General features: G+C 41.1%; 1 protein-coding gene across 1 annotated transcript in view; it reads right to left on the bottom strand.

Annotated features, from left to right (window-relative positions):
- The window catches only part of tnpo3 (transportin 3), a 50,614-nt gene that overhangs the window by 19,485 nt on the left and 14,369 nt on the right, over nt 1-16,760 (bottom strand). Inside the window, exons 10-15 of the mRNA XM_078420124.1 lie at nt 15,651-15,742; nt 14,536-14,675; nt 11,662-11,853; nt 8,725-8,816; nt 8,383-8,459; nt 1,168-1,228 (exon numbers count right to left, since the gene is read on the bottom strand). Of these exons, the coding sequence (XP_078276250.1) occupies nt 1,168-1,228; nt 8,383-8,459; nt 8,725-8,816; nt 11,662-11,853; nt 14,536-14,675; nt 15,651-15,742 (654 nt within the window). The remainder of the gene's footprint in view (nt 1-1,167; nt 1,229-8,382; nt 8,460-8,724; nt 8,817-11,661; nt 11,854-14,535; nt 14,676-15,650; nt 15,743-16,760) is intronic.

The following is a 16,760-nucleotide window of genomic DNA, read 5'->3' as shown; positions in this document are numbered from 1 at the left end:
TTAGGAAAAAGGGACGTACAATGAGATCTGGGTATCCTAGAGCATCAGTCACTGAAAGGAAGCATGCAGGTACAGCAAGCAGTGAAGGAAGCCAATGGAATGTTGGCCTTCATAACAAGAGGAGTTGAGTATAGAAGCAAAGAGGTCCTTTTGCAGTTGTACAGGCCCCTAGTGAAACTGCATCTGGAGTACTGTGTGCAGTTTTGGTCTCCAAATTTGAGGAAGGATATTCTTGCAATTGAGGGTGTGCAGCGTAGGTTTACTAGGTTAATTCCTGGAATGGTGGGACTGTCATATGTTGAAAGACTGGAGTGACTAGGCTTGTATACACTGGAATCTAGAAGGATGAGAGGGGATCTTATCGAAACATATAAGATTATTAAGCGGTTGGACACATCAGAGGCAGGAAACATGTTCCCAATGTTGGGGGAGTCCAGAACCACGGCCACAGTTTAGGAATAAGGGGTAGGCCATTTAGAACTGAGATGAGGAAAAACTTTTTCAGTCAGAGAGTTGTAAATCTGAGGCGGAATTCTCTGCCTCAGAAGGCAGTGGAGGCCAATTCTCTGAATGCATTCAAGAGAGAGCTGGATAGCGGAGTCAGGGGGTATGGGGAGAAGGCAGGAACGGGGTACTGATTGAGAATGATCAGCCATGATCACATTGAATGGTGGTGCTGGCTCGAAGGGCCGAATGGCCTACTCCTGCACCTATTGTCTATTCCATATGGAGGAGTTGTTGGTTTGAGAGGTGTTGTTGAAAAGTTGCTGATGGGCACATACAGAGACATGGTGCACTGGTAGTGGAGAGAATGGATTAAATGGATTAAACTGAAGCCCTTCAACTTTATCTGTCTGTGCTCCTACAGCACCTGCAAGACAGGCTCAAGTTAAAGGCACCTGGCTCTGTGATGTTGATACAACCACAATGTTGATACAACCACAATTCAATGAAGGGAGGAAGACAAAAAAAACACAAAATGGGCATGTCGAACGACAGGCTCTCCTGCCAATTGATGAAGTAAATTTCAATGTGAGGTTTGACATGGTGGTGGTGGATGTGTGGGGTTAGAATGAAATGTCAAACAACCCAAAAACATATCCATACCCCAACAAACGACTCACCCATCAGTAGCACTGACTGTGCTGTTCTGACACATGCACTTACTTCATGTATCACCTTCTGACATGGATGCGTCTGTCCGTTTTCAACAATAGGATTTGTGTGCCTGAAAATGCAAATGAGTTAAATCATTATTAACATAACTTTTTCATAAAAACACATGTACGCAAAGTAACTCAAGCTTGTTCCACCATTTAATGAGATAAGTTAATGCATGGTTCATCTACGAGTAGCTGGCTCTGTCCCAGCTCCCTCAATATATTTGGTAAACAACTGATCAATCTCAGATATCTGAAGAAGGGTCTCGACCCGAAACGTCACCCATTCCTTCTCTCCTGAGATGCTGCCTGACCTGCTGAGTTACTCCAGCATTTTGTGAATAAATACCTTCAATTTGTACCAGCATCTGCAGTTATTTTCTTATAATCTTAGATATCAAGTCTAGCAAACGGCCTACCATCAGCTGCCATTCCAAAATATAGCTCCGAAAATCTACCAGATTCTATTTATATATAGATAGACGTTTCCCAACTTCATTCTTTAACGACCGGCCTGTAATTTTTTAAAGCACACACACCGATCTGAGACTCCACAGCTAACAAAAATAGTTTTTCTCTACTTAATATACTAGCTCCCAAAAGTATCTTAAATAAATGCAATTAAATCTTCGGTGACCCTTAAACCTTAAAGTTCCATGCAATACGACACACATTTCCAAAGCCATTATTTGGAGTGCAGGTATCATTACATTTACATTGCACTCCCTCCCGGCATAGTTTCATAAGGCAGCAAACAATCTGCTGGAGGAACTGCAAGGTTTTAAACTAAAATGTCGACAGTTCCTCCTTTTAGTTCAAAATCTTGCATCGTGCCTGAGTCGTGACGGAAGATAACCCGTATGAAGCAAGAGGAGAGGAGACAGATGTTAATGGGTGATTGGTGGACCAAATAGGGATGAAGAAAGATGGGCAGAAGTAGGGGAAGGAAAGGGGTACAATTGGGAGGCATAAACCATGAACAATAAATGGAGGCACACTAAAAAAAGACGGTTGGAACCAGGTTGGTGGAAGAGGGGGGTATAGGTCGAGACAGCTAGGTAGATGATAAGCAGGAATACAAAGACTAAGCGCTGGAACCTGATAAGGAAGGTGATAATGGGAACTTTTGGGGGAAGAGGTAAAAGGGCAGAGAGAACCAGAACTGCCAGGTGAAATGTGTGGATTGTGGGTGGATGGAATCAGGAGGAGAAGGGGGTGAAAAGGGATAATCATAAGATCATAGGTGATAGGAGTAGAATTAGGCCATTCGGCCCATCAAGTCTCCTCCGCCATTCACTCATGGCTAATCTATCTCTCCCTCCTAAATTCATTCTTCTGCCTTCTCCCCATAAGCTCTGACACCCGTCCAAAAGGAGACCAGGAGATGGCAAATAATGGGGAAGGAGGATATCCGTGGGGGAGGGAAGGGGTGCAAAAAGGGTATGGGGAGCAGGAGAAGAAATTAAAATGACATGCAACTGGGAGCTCAGGATGCCCATTGTGGAGAGCACAGGTGCTCTGCAAAACAGTTCACCTACTCTGCGTTTAGAATTGAGATGTAAAAGAGCTATTACAGCAGACAGGTTGGAAGCAGAGAGCGTGAAGACATTCCTAATTGGGAGATGTAAGTGGATATCACGGTGAAGATGAGGACGGGAAATTGGATCAAAGTTGGAGAGCATGCAAAGTGCCCCAGTTGTAATCTGAAAGGGACTGGACAAGGAGAGGCAGGATAGAGACAAGGTATGAGGAGATGAGATCATTGGGACAATAGGCGACTGTTTGTTGCTCCAAATTCCAGCATCTGCACTGCAGCAAAGAATATATAAAAATTCGTTTTTCTTTAGCCTTTTGGCTTATTTTCAGGTCATAGAGTGATACAGTGTGGAAACAGGCCCTTCGGCCCAACTTGCCCACACCGGCCAACATGTCCAAGCTACACTAGTTCCACCGGCCTGTTTCCACACTGTATCACTCTATATGACCTGAAAATAAGCCAACCTAATGCAATCTAACCTTCCAGAGCAGCCTACCATGCAGCTACCCATGTTTGTGTTGGGATGTTTGTGTTGGGGTTATGTGTCTTGTGTTTCTTTTTTTTGTGTGACTGCTGGTAACGTAATTTCGTTCGGTACCTCGGTACCGAATGACAAATAAAGCTCTGTATTATTCTGTATTCTGTAGAACCTTGTCAAATGCCTTACTGAAATCCATGTATACAACATCTACAGCTCTGCCCTCATCGACCTTTTTGGTCACGTCTTCAATGAACTCAGATTTGTGAGACACAACCTTACATGTACAAAACCATGCTGACTGTCCAAATGCCTGTATTACCTATCCCTCAGAATATTCTCTAGTAACTTTCCAACGACAGATGTTAAGCTCACCGGCCTATAGTTCCCAGCATTTTCCATGCAGCCCTTCTTGAAAATAGGCACATAATTGTGAGAAGACCCTCCAGTCTTCCGGCACTTCTCCTGTATTTAAGGACTACTTGTAAATTTCAACCAGGGCTCCCGCAATTTCCTCTCTGGTTTCCCACAATGCCCTCGGATATATTTGATCAGGCCCTGGAGATTTGTCTACCTTCATACACGACAGTACCTTCAGTACCTCGACGGTAACACTGACTGCTCTGAAGACATTTCCATTGACTGCCCCAAGTTCCGCCATCCTACTTACTGTCTTTGTCCTCGGTAAATACAGAGGAGAAATACTCATTGAGGACCTTGCCCATCTCCTCCACACAGAGGTAACCACTTTGATTCCTGAGAGGTTCCACTCTCTCTCTAGTTATCCTTTTTCCCCTTATGTATTTATAAAATCTTTTGGGATTGTCCTTAATGCTCCCCGCCAGAGCTATCTCCTGGCCCCTTTTAGCCCTTCTGATCTCCTTTTTCAGTTTACTCCTTAGTTCCCGAAACTCCTCCAGGGATGCATTTGATCCCAGCTGCCTATACCTGTCCCATGCATCCTTCTTGTTTTTGACCAATGCCTCAATTTCTCTCTTCAGCCAAGCTTCCTTACGTTTGTCTGCTTTGCCCTTCACTCTAATGGGGACGCATGTATCCTGAGCTTTTGTCAGCACACTTTTTAAAACATCCCACTTAGCTCGATGTTCCTTTCCCCTCACATAACCTGCTCCAGTCAGCTTGAGCAAGACCTTCTCTCATACCCTCAAAGTTGGCCTTACCCCAGTTGAACATTTTAACATGTGGGCCCCCTCTGTCCCTATCGATAACTATCTTAAATCTAATCAAACCGTGGTCACTAGTCCCAAAAGGCTCCTCCACAAACACCACTAACTTGCCCTTCCCAATACTAGATCCAGTGTTGCCCTCTCACGTGTGGGGGCCTCTACATAGCTTGAGAAAACTCTCCTGAACACTTTTGCGGAATTGCACCCCATTTAAACCCTTCACACTATGATTTTCCCAGTCAATATTGGGAAAGTTAAAATCCCCTACTATAACAACCTTATTTGACCTGCAGCTGTCTGCAATCTCCTGGCATATTTGTTTTTCTAATTCCCGTTGACTATTCGGGGGTCTTTAGTACATGTTTTAATAATCTACATACATTGATCACTATTCCAACCCCCTCACCACGGACCTCTTTAACTAACATTTCAAAGGTTTCATGATTGAGACAAGATTCTATCCCCTTCAGCTTAAAAATGGATCGTATCAGGTTGTGTTGAAATCAATTTGCTTGTGTAAAATTGAACTTTGCCTCTGCGTTTCCCATTATCTCAATCTGTTGATTTCATTTCTAATTTAATACTTCATTTTATACAACTGGTGAATCTGGATATGATGGTATTATCCCCAGGTTATATTTAAATATGATTAACAACATTAACGATACGTAGGGAAAATTACAACTGTAGACATAGACGAGAAAAAAGTATCAGGATCAGTACTTGAACAGCCACTTATAGTTATAGTTAATGCATAAACTTATGTTATGTAATAGTTAATGCATAACTTATAATTAATGCATAAACATACTGACAGCAATTTGGTAGGGTTGTCCTATGTAAAGTTTAGGTCGGTAGACTATGATTACGTTATCTTAATCACTATGTCATATCAAGTCACAAACCTGGAGGTACAAAAATGGAGGGAAAAGTGAGGTAGGGGGAAGGAAGTAAATATCATGACAAAATTTAGAAAGAAATCTTGCGCAAATTTCATTGGGTGGTTTATTTTACAATTGTAATTGCTTCTTGAAAAATAAAAAAAATCCTTACCAAAAGACAGCAATATCAATTAACTCAATCACAGGCTATGCTGGCATAATAAATCTTCATATGTAATAATGGATGCTCTTGACTTCATGGCCATAAGAACAAGAGCAAATAGGTTCTGTTCAGAGCTGGAGAAACCTGGAGAGTTAAGCTGCACATGCCAGAGTAGCAGAACTCTCGGTGTACTCCTGAACACATGAAGTATCTGGTGCACCTGCATTTATTTGAATGGGATCAATGACTTTTATTAAAAAAAAGGCAGATTAAAGTAGATTTATTGTATATTTTTCTTGATTTACTTTATATTTAATTAAACAAGAGCAGTTTTGCATTTTCAAATGAATGTAATTATTTAAGCAATTTATTCTTTTTTTAAAATTGTTTTTAAATGAAATATTTTTTTCCCCACTGGTACCAGAGGTCTCCAATCATCAGATTTTTGGATACAGTGAAAAGGTCTGACACCAGGAACTTTCAGAACAGTGCCTACTTGCCACCAACAGCACTTCACAGAAAGGCTGCATGACCACGAGACCACTGGCAAGAGCACACGGATAGAAGAGCTAAGTGCAGATACTTGGTTAGCCCAGGCAGCAACTTCAAGGACCAAGCTGGGTCGAGTCCAGCCCACTATGTGCAATTCCAGTTCGTAGGGAATTATAAGAGTTAAGTCAGTGTCAAGTTACAGACTTTTTACAGCAGGGTGGGGATTAATTAGGGAAGAGAAAATACAGTTCCATACTCCATGTGGCAAGAGGCAGATTAATCACTGTACAGTTCCAGGGTAAATATTAATCACAGGGATGTCCTGTTAGATAAATTGCACAGTCGAGCAAGTACTTTGTGAAATCCCTACAGCAAAGCAATTGTTGATTGGGATGCCAGTGCATCAATTTAAAGATTAATCATGCAGTGCAGTTGTGCAAATGTGGAACAGTGCCAAAGCATGTGCAAATTGTGATCACAAGCATTAACAAAGATTATTTTCATTGTGTAATTTCTGATAGATGTGCTGACTTAAGCTAATGGTAACGGAATCGTCCATGTTAGGAAGGTTCCACTTTGTGCTAACTAATCTGACTTCAGCAGGGTTGCAACATCAAACCACACTGTTCCTGACCACTGCGGGGAAGCTTGTTTGCGTGAAAGTAAAGTTCAAATAAAGATATCGCCTTACATTGCTGTACACATGAAGAACTAGGCAAGCAAGTTAATCAGCATATATACAACTGAATCCCTGAAACTGGCAGCACCACAGGAGAGGGGAAGGTGGTCAAATTGAGGAGGATAAAATTAATCACCATCATTTGTTTTGACCAGCCTTTAGTGTTACTGCGATAAATACTATAGCCACAATACTGAGGCTCAGGACTCAACATGTATTCCTTGGTAAAATGCCTCTCTGACAACCCAAAGCCTTTCCAACATTTGAAGTACAATGAAATATCAGAAATGTGATGGACTGCTCTCCAATTTCCATTTGAGTGCAGTTCTAACAACATTCAAGCCATTCCTCTTCCAAAGCAAAACACCTCATACAGCACCGTACACAGTCTGCACCACCAGTGCAGCGTGGCTGCAGTGCTGCAGTATATCATCTGCAAGATACAATGCAGCATGTTTTCATGGCTTATTTGACAGCACCATTCAAACTCTCAACCATACATTTTAGGTCAAGGGCAGTGTGCACATGGCAATATCATCTGCATTTCCCCTCCAAACCGCACATCGTCCAGACTCAAATTTCCAAATCCCAGAAAATGCAACCTATTGGCAATCTTCAATACATAAATTGGGGAAAAAATACCCACACCCAAAAGTGTCCCAAGGCTACAAGATTGTTTCAAATAATCTGAAAGGGTGTCACTACACTAACACGTAGGGTGTGATCTGGCTCTGCTCTTCAAAACCACTGAGCTTGTCATCTACGGTCAAAATGGTCATTTGTTTACTCTCCAAAATATTTACTGTTTCATACAATCTTTTATTTTAGCCAATTCTCCCCATCATTGGGGAAGCTTCTCATTTATTCTATTCAAATTCTTCATAATCATGAAGACCTCGTATTTCTCCTTTACATTCTCTGCAAACTCTCCAGTTTCTCTAATCCCTCCACTAAACCGTTCACTTGTCCCAACTACTGGTTTCCAAAGCAAAAGCTGAGAATAGAAGTGCTCAGCAGATCAATCTGGATGCACTATTCCCCAAAGATTTGACCAAACTATGCAAAGTGCAATGCCCTGAAATGTGTACAATACTCCATGTTTAGACCTGAACAGTGATTCAAGAAATGTAGCTAAACTTCATTGTCATAGTCAGAGAGGCATGCCATGGAAACAGACCCCATCCATGCCTACCATAGGCTTTATAACCGTGTTAGAATAATTTGCTTACATTTGGCCTGTATCCTTCTAAACATTTCTGATCCATGTACTTGTCTAAATGTTTTCTGAATGTCACTATTGTAGCCAACATACTCTGTCTGCTTATTCCACACGTGTACCGCCTGCAGGTCTCTTTTACATCTTTCCCCTATCACCATCATCCTATTCCCTCGAGTTCTAAACTCCACCCTGGGGGGAAAAAACGGTGGCCTTCTATATACCTCTCAGGATTTTGTATACTTCTATAATGTCACATCTTAGCCTCATAACCTCCCAGTCGATTCAACCTCTCCTTATAACTGAAGCCCTTAAAGCCTGGTAACATTCTGGTGAATCTTTTCTGCCCCCTTTCCAGATTAACAATATCCTTCCTGTAGCTTCATTCTTTTGGTTTTATTTAAAATTTCTAGATTTTACTAAACTTCCTGAAGCAACAAGTTCCTGAAGCATCAAGTACCGATGAAACGCAAATTGCACCATATACATGTACTAAATATACAAATGAACCATTATAACAACATGCAACACAAAGTAACTGCATCAATACAACAGAACTACAAATGTTTCCAACGAAAATCCACCATACCTAAAAATAACAGCCAGTCGATCCAACCATATGGTGGGGTCTGTAGCCAAGTCACTGCTGAGCTCTTGTGCCAGGAGCTGGAACAAAAATAGTACTTACAATCTAAAAACTTGGCTTGAATAAACAGCGATGGGGATGGGAGAAATAATGTGTAAATAACTCTTAAGACAAAGTTTCACATGCGTTATTAGAAATACAAAGCCAACCAGAAGTCAGGAGGGCTTAATTCAAGACAACTGCAGCTTAGGGTCAGGGAGGTAGGGGTGGGAAGAGGTTTAATGCACTAGTGCGCTTTAGACTCCTGGTGAAGACACTGTGCTCTAACAAGTCAACCCAGCTTACCTTTTTTAATGCTATGACTTGCACAGCACACAGCTCGCTAAGGCATTCAGTGATCTTCTCCAGAGGAAGCCGGCAGAGAACAAGTGCTGTACCTATCGTAAAAGAACAAAAAATAAGTGTTACATAGTATAGAAATAGGCCCTTCAGTCAATCACATCTATGCTAACCATCAAGTTCTATTTCTACTAGTATCATTTAACAGCACTTGATCCATTGCTTACCTTATCTTGGTGACTCACGTGCTTATCCAAAAAGTTATTTATGTTGAGAATACTTGCCTTCACCTGCTTTTGAGGCAGTGCATCCAGACTGTAACCACCATCATTGGTTAACATTTCTCTTGCTCAAATCGCTGCTAAACTTCTCACTGTAAACCTATACCCCCTGGTATTAGGTTTTTCTGCTTTTTCTGTTAATATAGCACTATGTTCTGCACTGTTTATTTTTTCTTTTGTGCTACCACGTATGGTATATTTTGCCTAAACATGGAACATATAGAACAATACAGTACAGGAAATGGGCCCTTCAACCCACAATGTTTGTGCCAAACATGATGCCTAGATGCCTGCACATGATCCAAAGCCCTCTATTCCCTGCACTTGCATGTGCCTATCTAAAAGCCTCTTAAATCGCCACTATCGTATCTGCTTCCACCGCACAGCTGCCAATGCGTGCCAGGCCCCTACCACCCTCCGAGTATAAAAACTGCCCAGCACATCATCATTAAACGTTCCCCCTCTCACCTTACAGCTACGCCCTCTGCTGTTACACTCCACCCTGGGAAAGAGGTTTTGACTGTCTACCCTATTAATGCCTTTCAGTTTTATATGCTTCTAACAAGTCTCCCCACAACCTCCAACTTTCCAGAAAAAACATCCCAAGTCTATCCAACCTCTCCCTGTAGCCAAAAATCCAGGCAACATTTTGGTAAACATCCTCTGCACCCTCTCCAGATCTTCCACACCTTTCTTGTAATGGGGCGACCAAAACTATACACAATTCTCCAAATGTGGTCTAAACAAAGTCCTATAGAGCTGCATCATGTTGCATCCTTTAAATTCCCTGAATAAATGTTACTTATGGAAGTAACTTATTTTTTGAGTTCGCTGACATGATGTGGACTTTGATCACAAAGCCAGCATTTAAAAGACATCCCCGATTAGGGATGTATATGTATATAGGCAGCACGGTGACGCAGCGGTAGAGTTTCTGCCTTAAAGCACTTGCAGCGCCAGAGACCCGGGTTCAATCCCGACTAGGGGTGCTGTCTGCACGGAGTTTGTACATTCTCCCCGTGACCACTTGGGTTTCCTCCGAGATCTTCGGTTTCCACCCAAATTCCAAAGACGTACAGGTTTGTAGGTTAATTGGCTTGGTATGAATGTAAAATTGTCCCTAGTGCATGTAGGGTAGTGTTAACGTGCAGGGATCGCTGGTCAGTGCGGACCCGGTAGTTGAAGGGCCTGTTTCCGTGCTGTATCTAAACTAAACTAAAAACGTTGTGCTGGAAAATATTCCCAGGGTGCCTTGAAAAAGTGTGGTTTATAACTTTGACCCAGTGATGCAAAAGGAACTATGGTACACTTCCAAGTTTCTAAGTTGGTTGGGAACTTATTTCTCTAGCATGTGTAGATGATGAAGATGGCAGCCACTCTGGTGGAGGGCGTTAAAGATAGGAGTGTCAATCAAGTGGGCTGGAAAGCGTTAAAACTTTAACTGCTGTTGGAGCCACACCTATCCAACCAGGTAAATGGCAAATATCCCATTCCCTTGATTTGTGCCTGTAGATGCTGATGGGCTTTGGGGAAATTAGAAAATGAATCACCCAACTTAGAATACCAAGCCTCCAACGCTCTCCATTACATTCCCAGTCGGTGATGACCCAAGTTGTCAACAGTGATAGATTTCACTGTGCATCATTACCTGGTATTCATTTGGCACAAAGATTCAATGCTGTTCATCAGTCCAAACTTAATTATGTCCAGATCTTGCTTTATGTGGGCATAGACTGCTTTATTGTCTGAGGAACTGCGTCCCCATTTCTGACCTTCATTGATAAAGCAGCTGAAGATTGTGGAATCCAGTGATTATTTTGAATATCTGCAAGAACTGATATAATTAATTCATCTCCAATAACTCCATCCATCTTCCTGTATGCAAGAATGACTACAGCCAATGGAGAGCTTTTCTCTTTCCCTCTAAGTAGAGGATGACTCAGCCTCTTTGATCCCATTCATTAGTTTAACTTGCTATCATGTTTGCCACGGACATTGTGGGCTGAAAGGCCTGTTCCTATTCTATGTTGACATATTGTACTTGAGCAGACTGGATTTATCCTGTTCTTTACAGTCATAACATATATGGCTATTTTTCAATGTTGGCAGATACATGTCCGTTTTGCAGGTATAATGTATCTGCTTAACTGGAGACTGTGCAAATGCTGACACACTTATCACTAAGCTTACTTAATTTATTCTTCACTCTTAACAAATATTCTCAGGTTCGAATCACCTCCTTACATAGCCCTTACAACACAAAATCTGTAACCTATTCTACTGGTTATTGTGCTATTAGTACAATATTTCATACACTAGCTAATATACTAAACTAACATTTTAACTATATTAATGCTTTCAAATGAATCTTTCCACTTCTAAGTTAATCAGTTAATTGTTTTAATTGAGGCAAGTCCTCTCCAATTAATAATTACCACCGGTTGCTCTACAGTAACCTTTTTAGTGTACCACTCAAACTTACTCATCTTACCGAGTTGCTATTTGTCAAGATAAGTGGACCGATAGAAAGCAAGGACAGAGATCTGGCAGCATACAAACACTATGATGTATCTTTTCATTGCATCGAAATATACCGACCGACATCTAGTTTGATGGCCGATGCATACCAATGAGAGTCAGTCCAGATTAAAATTAAAGTTACCTTTTAGGAGGCCAATGGCAGCTTCATGGGAGAGGCTGAGGGTGTCAAGGGAACGGACAATCTCCAGGAGGCCCTCAAAGTGGTGGGTCATGTGATCACGGCAGGAGGAGCAGATATTCTGAATGGCCTTGGCTGCTGCTGAAGCTAGTGTTTTCTCCCGTAGTCCTTTCATCAAATAATTCAACACCGGATCTGGAAGGGGAAGATTATGATCAGAAGAAACATTATTTTCAGGGCTGCTTATTGAATGCATAATGTACAAAAACAGCAATTGAGCCAAATGATCCATGATGCTCCATACCAATATTTTCACTGCTCAAGGCATCCACATCATTTGCCCTGATTACTATATACCAACTCACATTCTCCTACCAAATCAATTTATTATAAGAGAATATCTAATAATTTTTAACATTAGGTTTGGACTCTCTTACTTATATGTTGAAGATCTCCATATCCAAAACATCTATTCTTTTCATGATCTTAACAGATCTCCATTAGTTCAACCTTGTCTTTTATCGAGGAAATATAATTGTTAGGAGTATTAGCTATGTCTTCCATGAGCTTAGCCAGCAAGTATCTGACAATAGACAATAGGTGCAGGAGTAGGCCATTCGGCCCTTCGAGCCAGCACTGCCATTCAATGTGATCATGGCTGATCATTCAGAATCAGTACCCCGTTCCTGCCTTCTCCTCATACCCCCTGACCGGTTAGACTAAATTCAGACTTTGATTCCTCAATTCATGCAGAACTGGGAGTTCTGCTACTAGCTTAAAGGTCACAATTAAAAGTCTGTGACAAGAGATCAAATGGGACATGTAGAAATGTTTTATGTAATGAGTTATTACTCTGGACAAAAGACTATGTGTCTACCCGATCTATTCCTCTCATGATTTGGTATACCTCTCACAAGATCTCCCCTCATCCTCCTGCACTTTATGGAATAGAGAGACCCAGCCTACTAAACCTCTCTCTATAGCTCACACTCTCTAGTCCTGGCAACAACCTTGTAAATATTTTCTGAACCCTTTCAAGCTTGACAATATCTTTCCTCTAACATAGTGCCCAGAACTGAACACAAAATTCTAAATGCGGTCTCACCAACGTCTTATACAACTGCAACATGACCTCCCAACTTCTATACTCCGAGATCCCTCTGCTCTAAAACACGACCCAGAGGCCTGCCATTCGCTGTGTACGTCCTGCCCTTGTTCGAGGTCCCAAAATGCAACTCCTCACACCTTTCTGTATTAAATTCCATCAAACATTCCATCAAACATTCCTCCACCCATCTGGCCAATCGATCCAGATCCTGCTGCAATCTTTCACAACCATCTTCACTATCTGCAAAACCACTAACTTTTGTATCATCAGCAAACTTGCTAATCTTGCCCTGTATGTTCTCATCCAAATCATTGATGTAGATGACAAATAGTAACAGGCCCAACACCAAACCCTGAGGCACACCACCAGACACAGGCCTCCAGTCCAAAAAGCAACCTTCCACCATCACCCTCTGCTTCCGTCCGTGGAGCCAATTTGCTATCCATTCAGCTCTCTCCTTTGATCCCATGCTCTCTAACCTTCCAGAGCAGCCTACCATGCGGAGCCTTGTCGAACGCCTTACTGAAGTCTATGTACACAACATCTACAGCTCTGCCCTCATCAACTTTTTTGGTCACGTCATCAAATAAATCAGATTTGTGAGGCACGACCTTCCACGTACAAAACCATGCTGATTATCCCAAATCAGCTCTTGCCCATCCAAATGCCTGTATAACCTATCCCTCAGAATACTCTCCAGTAACTTACCAACTACAGATGTTAAGCTCACTGTCCTATAGTTCCAAGCATTTTTCCTGCAGCCCTTCTTGAATAGAGGCAGAACATTTGCCACCCTCCAGTCTTCCGGCACCTCTTGTATTTAAGGACAACTCGTAAATTTCAACCAGGGCTCCCGCAATTTCCACTCTAGTTTCCCGCAATGCCCTCAGATATATCTGATCAGGCCCTGGAGATTTGTCTACCTTCAAACACGACAGTACCTTCAGTACTTCTTCGATGGTAACCCTGACTGCTCTCAAGACACTTCCAGTAACTGCTCCAATTTCCTCCAGCCTACTGCCTTTCTCCTCGGTAAATACAGAGGTGAAATACTCATTTAGCACCTTGCCCATCTCCTGTGGCTCCACACAGAGGTGACCGCTTTGATTCCCAAGGTCCCACTCTCTCTCTAGTTACCCTTTTCCCCTTTATATATTTAAACAACAGAAATAATTGGGGTTAAGGGGAAGAAAAAACAAAGGGCATCTGGATAATCTGAAAAGTCTCTTTATACGAGACTCATGACATCTTTCCACAATGTGGCTTCAATGATGCAGGTCTATGGTGGGAAAAGGAACAGTCTGCACTAAATTACCATGCAAAATACCCCACAACAAAAAATAGATAAAACATACTATTTATAAATTCACAATAATAATTCACAATTAAGCAAAGTGAATTTACCCTGCAGCCAAAGGAGACAAATATGGCAGTCACCACCATCTTACACTGAGCAATGAAATCAAGGACCATGCAGAAATCAGTACTCGCGGTCTGCACAAGACTTATTCCACTCAACTTGATTGAAAATTTACAAACTATCTTTTAATTCTTTTTTCCAGCATATACTTGTCCACCAGCATCGTTGCTGGTGCTTGTCAATGATATCTGAACTCCCTTCTCTTTAAAGGCACCTTCCAAACATGCAACTTCCCCCACTGGGAAGGAGGAAAATAGCTTTGCAGCCAGTTTAGAACCAAGACAGGCCCAGAGCCATGAAAAGCATATGACCCATCTTAGTTGTAACACTGAGTAATGAGCTTACACACCTAAGAATCTGGGATTTCTATCAACAACCTCGTTCAGTTCTCCAACTAGTTCAATGCTAGTGAATCGGACTGCAATGTGCACAGTATCCGGGAGCTGGACCACAGCCTCAAGAACTTCACCTAAGGTAGGGTTATTGTCACTGCAACAACAAAAAAGGGACAAAAAAAATAAATCAATCAGGTTAGCATACTTAGCTATTTTCACTACATTTAGTCTTACATGCAAATGTAGTAACAGATACTAAGGAAGTGGATTAAATGGCTTTGTTGCACACAGCAAAATTCCACAAACAACAATGCAGTGAGATTAGTTTGATAAGTTATCATCAAAGTTGAGAAAGGATGATTGATAGAACTCACAATTATTCTTTAATGTTTACCAGAACAGATAGGTGGAAAATAATGACTATGGGGTAGATTGTTGATAATGTAAAACACCACCAAAAACTGTCGATGGTGGTAGTGCTTACGCCCTGGGATTTGAACCCATTCATTTTGATCGGGAAAGGAAATGGGTTAAGAATTTTTTTGTAAATAAACAAAATTCCCCAAATTTCCAATAGTGACAACTCAGTAGCCTGATGAAGTTAACTTAAATGTATCCCTACTTTAAAAAGGATATTTTTAACATTTGTTCTCTCTGTCTTAAGGACCCATCTTTGAAGAGGAGAATTTAAGGCAACAAAATAAAGATTGTGATTGGTCTTGTAATCAATCTGAATCAATTAATTGACTAAAAAATAACTAATTTCAGCTGAACTTTGAAGCTAATGGGTACAAACTTATCTTTAGTGCAACTACTTAGAGGGAAAAGATGTTTTCTCCGCAAAGAATTGAGACAATTCATCCAATGGAATATATTACAAATGGTTTGAAACAGTCGTAGAGCATAAAGAGTGCAAAAATAGGGCCTCAGCCTACTGAACCACGCCAAATATCAATCGTATACGTAGGGGTAAAAATGAAAAAGATAAAAGATATTGAAAGCGATTAAGTAAATGCAAAAAGTGAAGGATAGTTCAACAGGGAGCAACTCAATACTCCAAAATATCACCAACTTTTGCAGTAACATTTCCAGTATGCTTTAACTTTATTCATTGCATTCAATTACTTACGGATCCACGCTCTTTGCTATGGAAGCCATTATAAAGAGAACAGCTTCTGTGATCTCCCAAGAAGGTCCACTGTCTTTCAATGTAGAATAGAGCTTAGAAGATAAATGAAGCATTGAATTACATTAAACATTACACAAATTATTGGTAATATAAAAACAGGAATTATTTCTTTAACCCCTCAAGAGATTTGCATAGTTAAATTAGATCACATCAGATCCAGAACACGGATTTTTTAATTTTAAAGAGAGAGGGCTATTTTGGTCACAAAAGCACTCTTTCCACATCCCATTCAAGGCCAAAGTGATTTCACCCATCTCACTGCAATTAGCATCGGCTGAAGATATCCGAGTCGTTCAATTCTCAACTTCTTGAGCACCTGTAGATTCTCATCACTCCACTACTGCCAGTCACGCATGCAGCCACAGAGGCTCATAGTTCTGAAATTTCTTCTTAAACTCTCATATTTCTTAGGTCTATTAACAAGTTCCTTAAAGCTTCCCACTTTAGCCAAGCTTTTGAACTCCTGTCTTAATAACACCCTCTTTGATTAGATATCAATTTTGCTGTAATACCTTCTGTGAAATGTCACCAAATGTTCTACTGCACTAATGGTGCTTCAAATGCAATTTTTTTTTGTTGATGTTGAAGGTATTCCTTAAATCTCCTGATCACATGCCTTAAGGTTTATTTATTTAGCTTGGTACCAGTTTTTGTCCGATCATTATTTTAAGGCATCCCAGGATTGTTCTTTGTATTCAATATGCTAGGTAATTGCAAGTGTTGTTACTCCAACTTGTACTCTGGTCAGCCATTTAATCACCTTACCAATCAATGTACAACTGCAACTGTCATGGATACTATCCAATTTTAAACCCTGCGCAAACAGAAGACCCTATCCACTTGCTGTGCAGCACTAAATTGGGTCAAATAGAGGGAACTCAGAATAGATCTCGCAATGGAATGACATGCAAGGCCAACAGGGGATGCAAGTCAATCATGAATTCACATGCAAGTCAAATCAATTGAGGATAGAAAATTTCCTCCCATTAATACATTGGTGTATCAGACGAGTTATTATGACAATCTAATAGTTGTGGTCAGTTAGTAATG

This window comes from Rhinoraja longicauda, chromosome 23 (assembly GCF_053455715.1).
Source record: "Rhinoraja longicauda isolate Sanriku21f chromosome 23, sRhiLon1.1, whole genome shotgun sequence".
Classification (NCBI taxonomy): Eukaryota; Metazoa; Chordata; class Chondrichthyes; order Rajiformes; family Arhynchobatidae; genus Rhinoraja; species Rhinoraja longicauda.
This window is presented reverse-complemented; position numbering and strand designations above follow the sequence as displayed.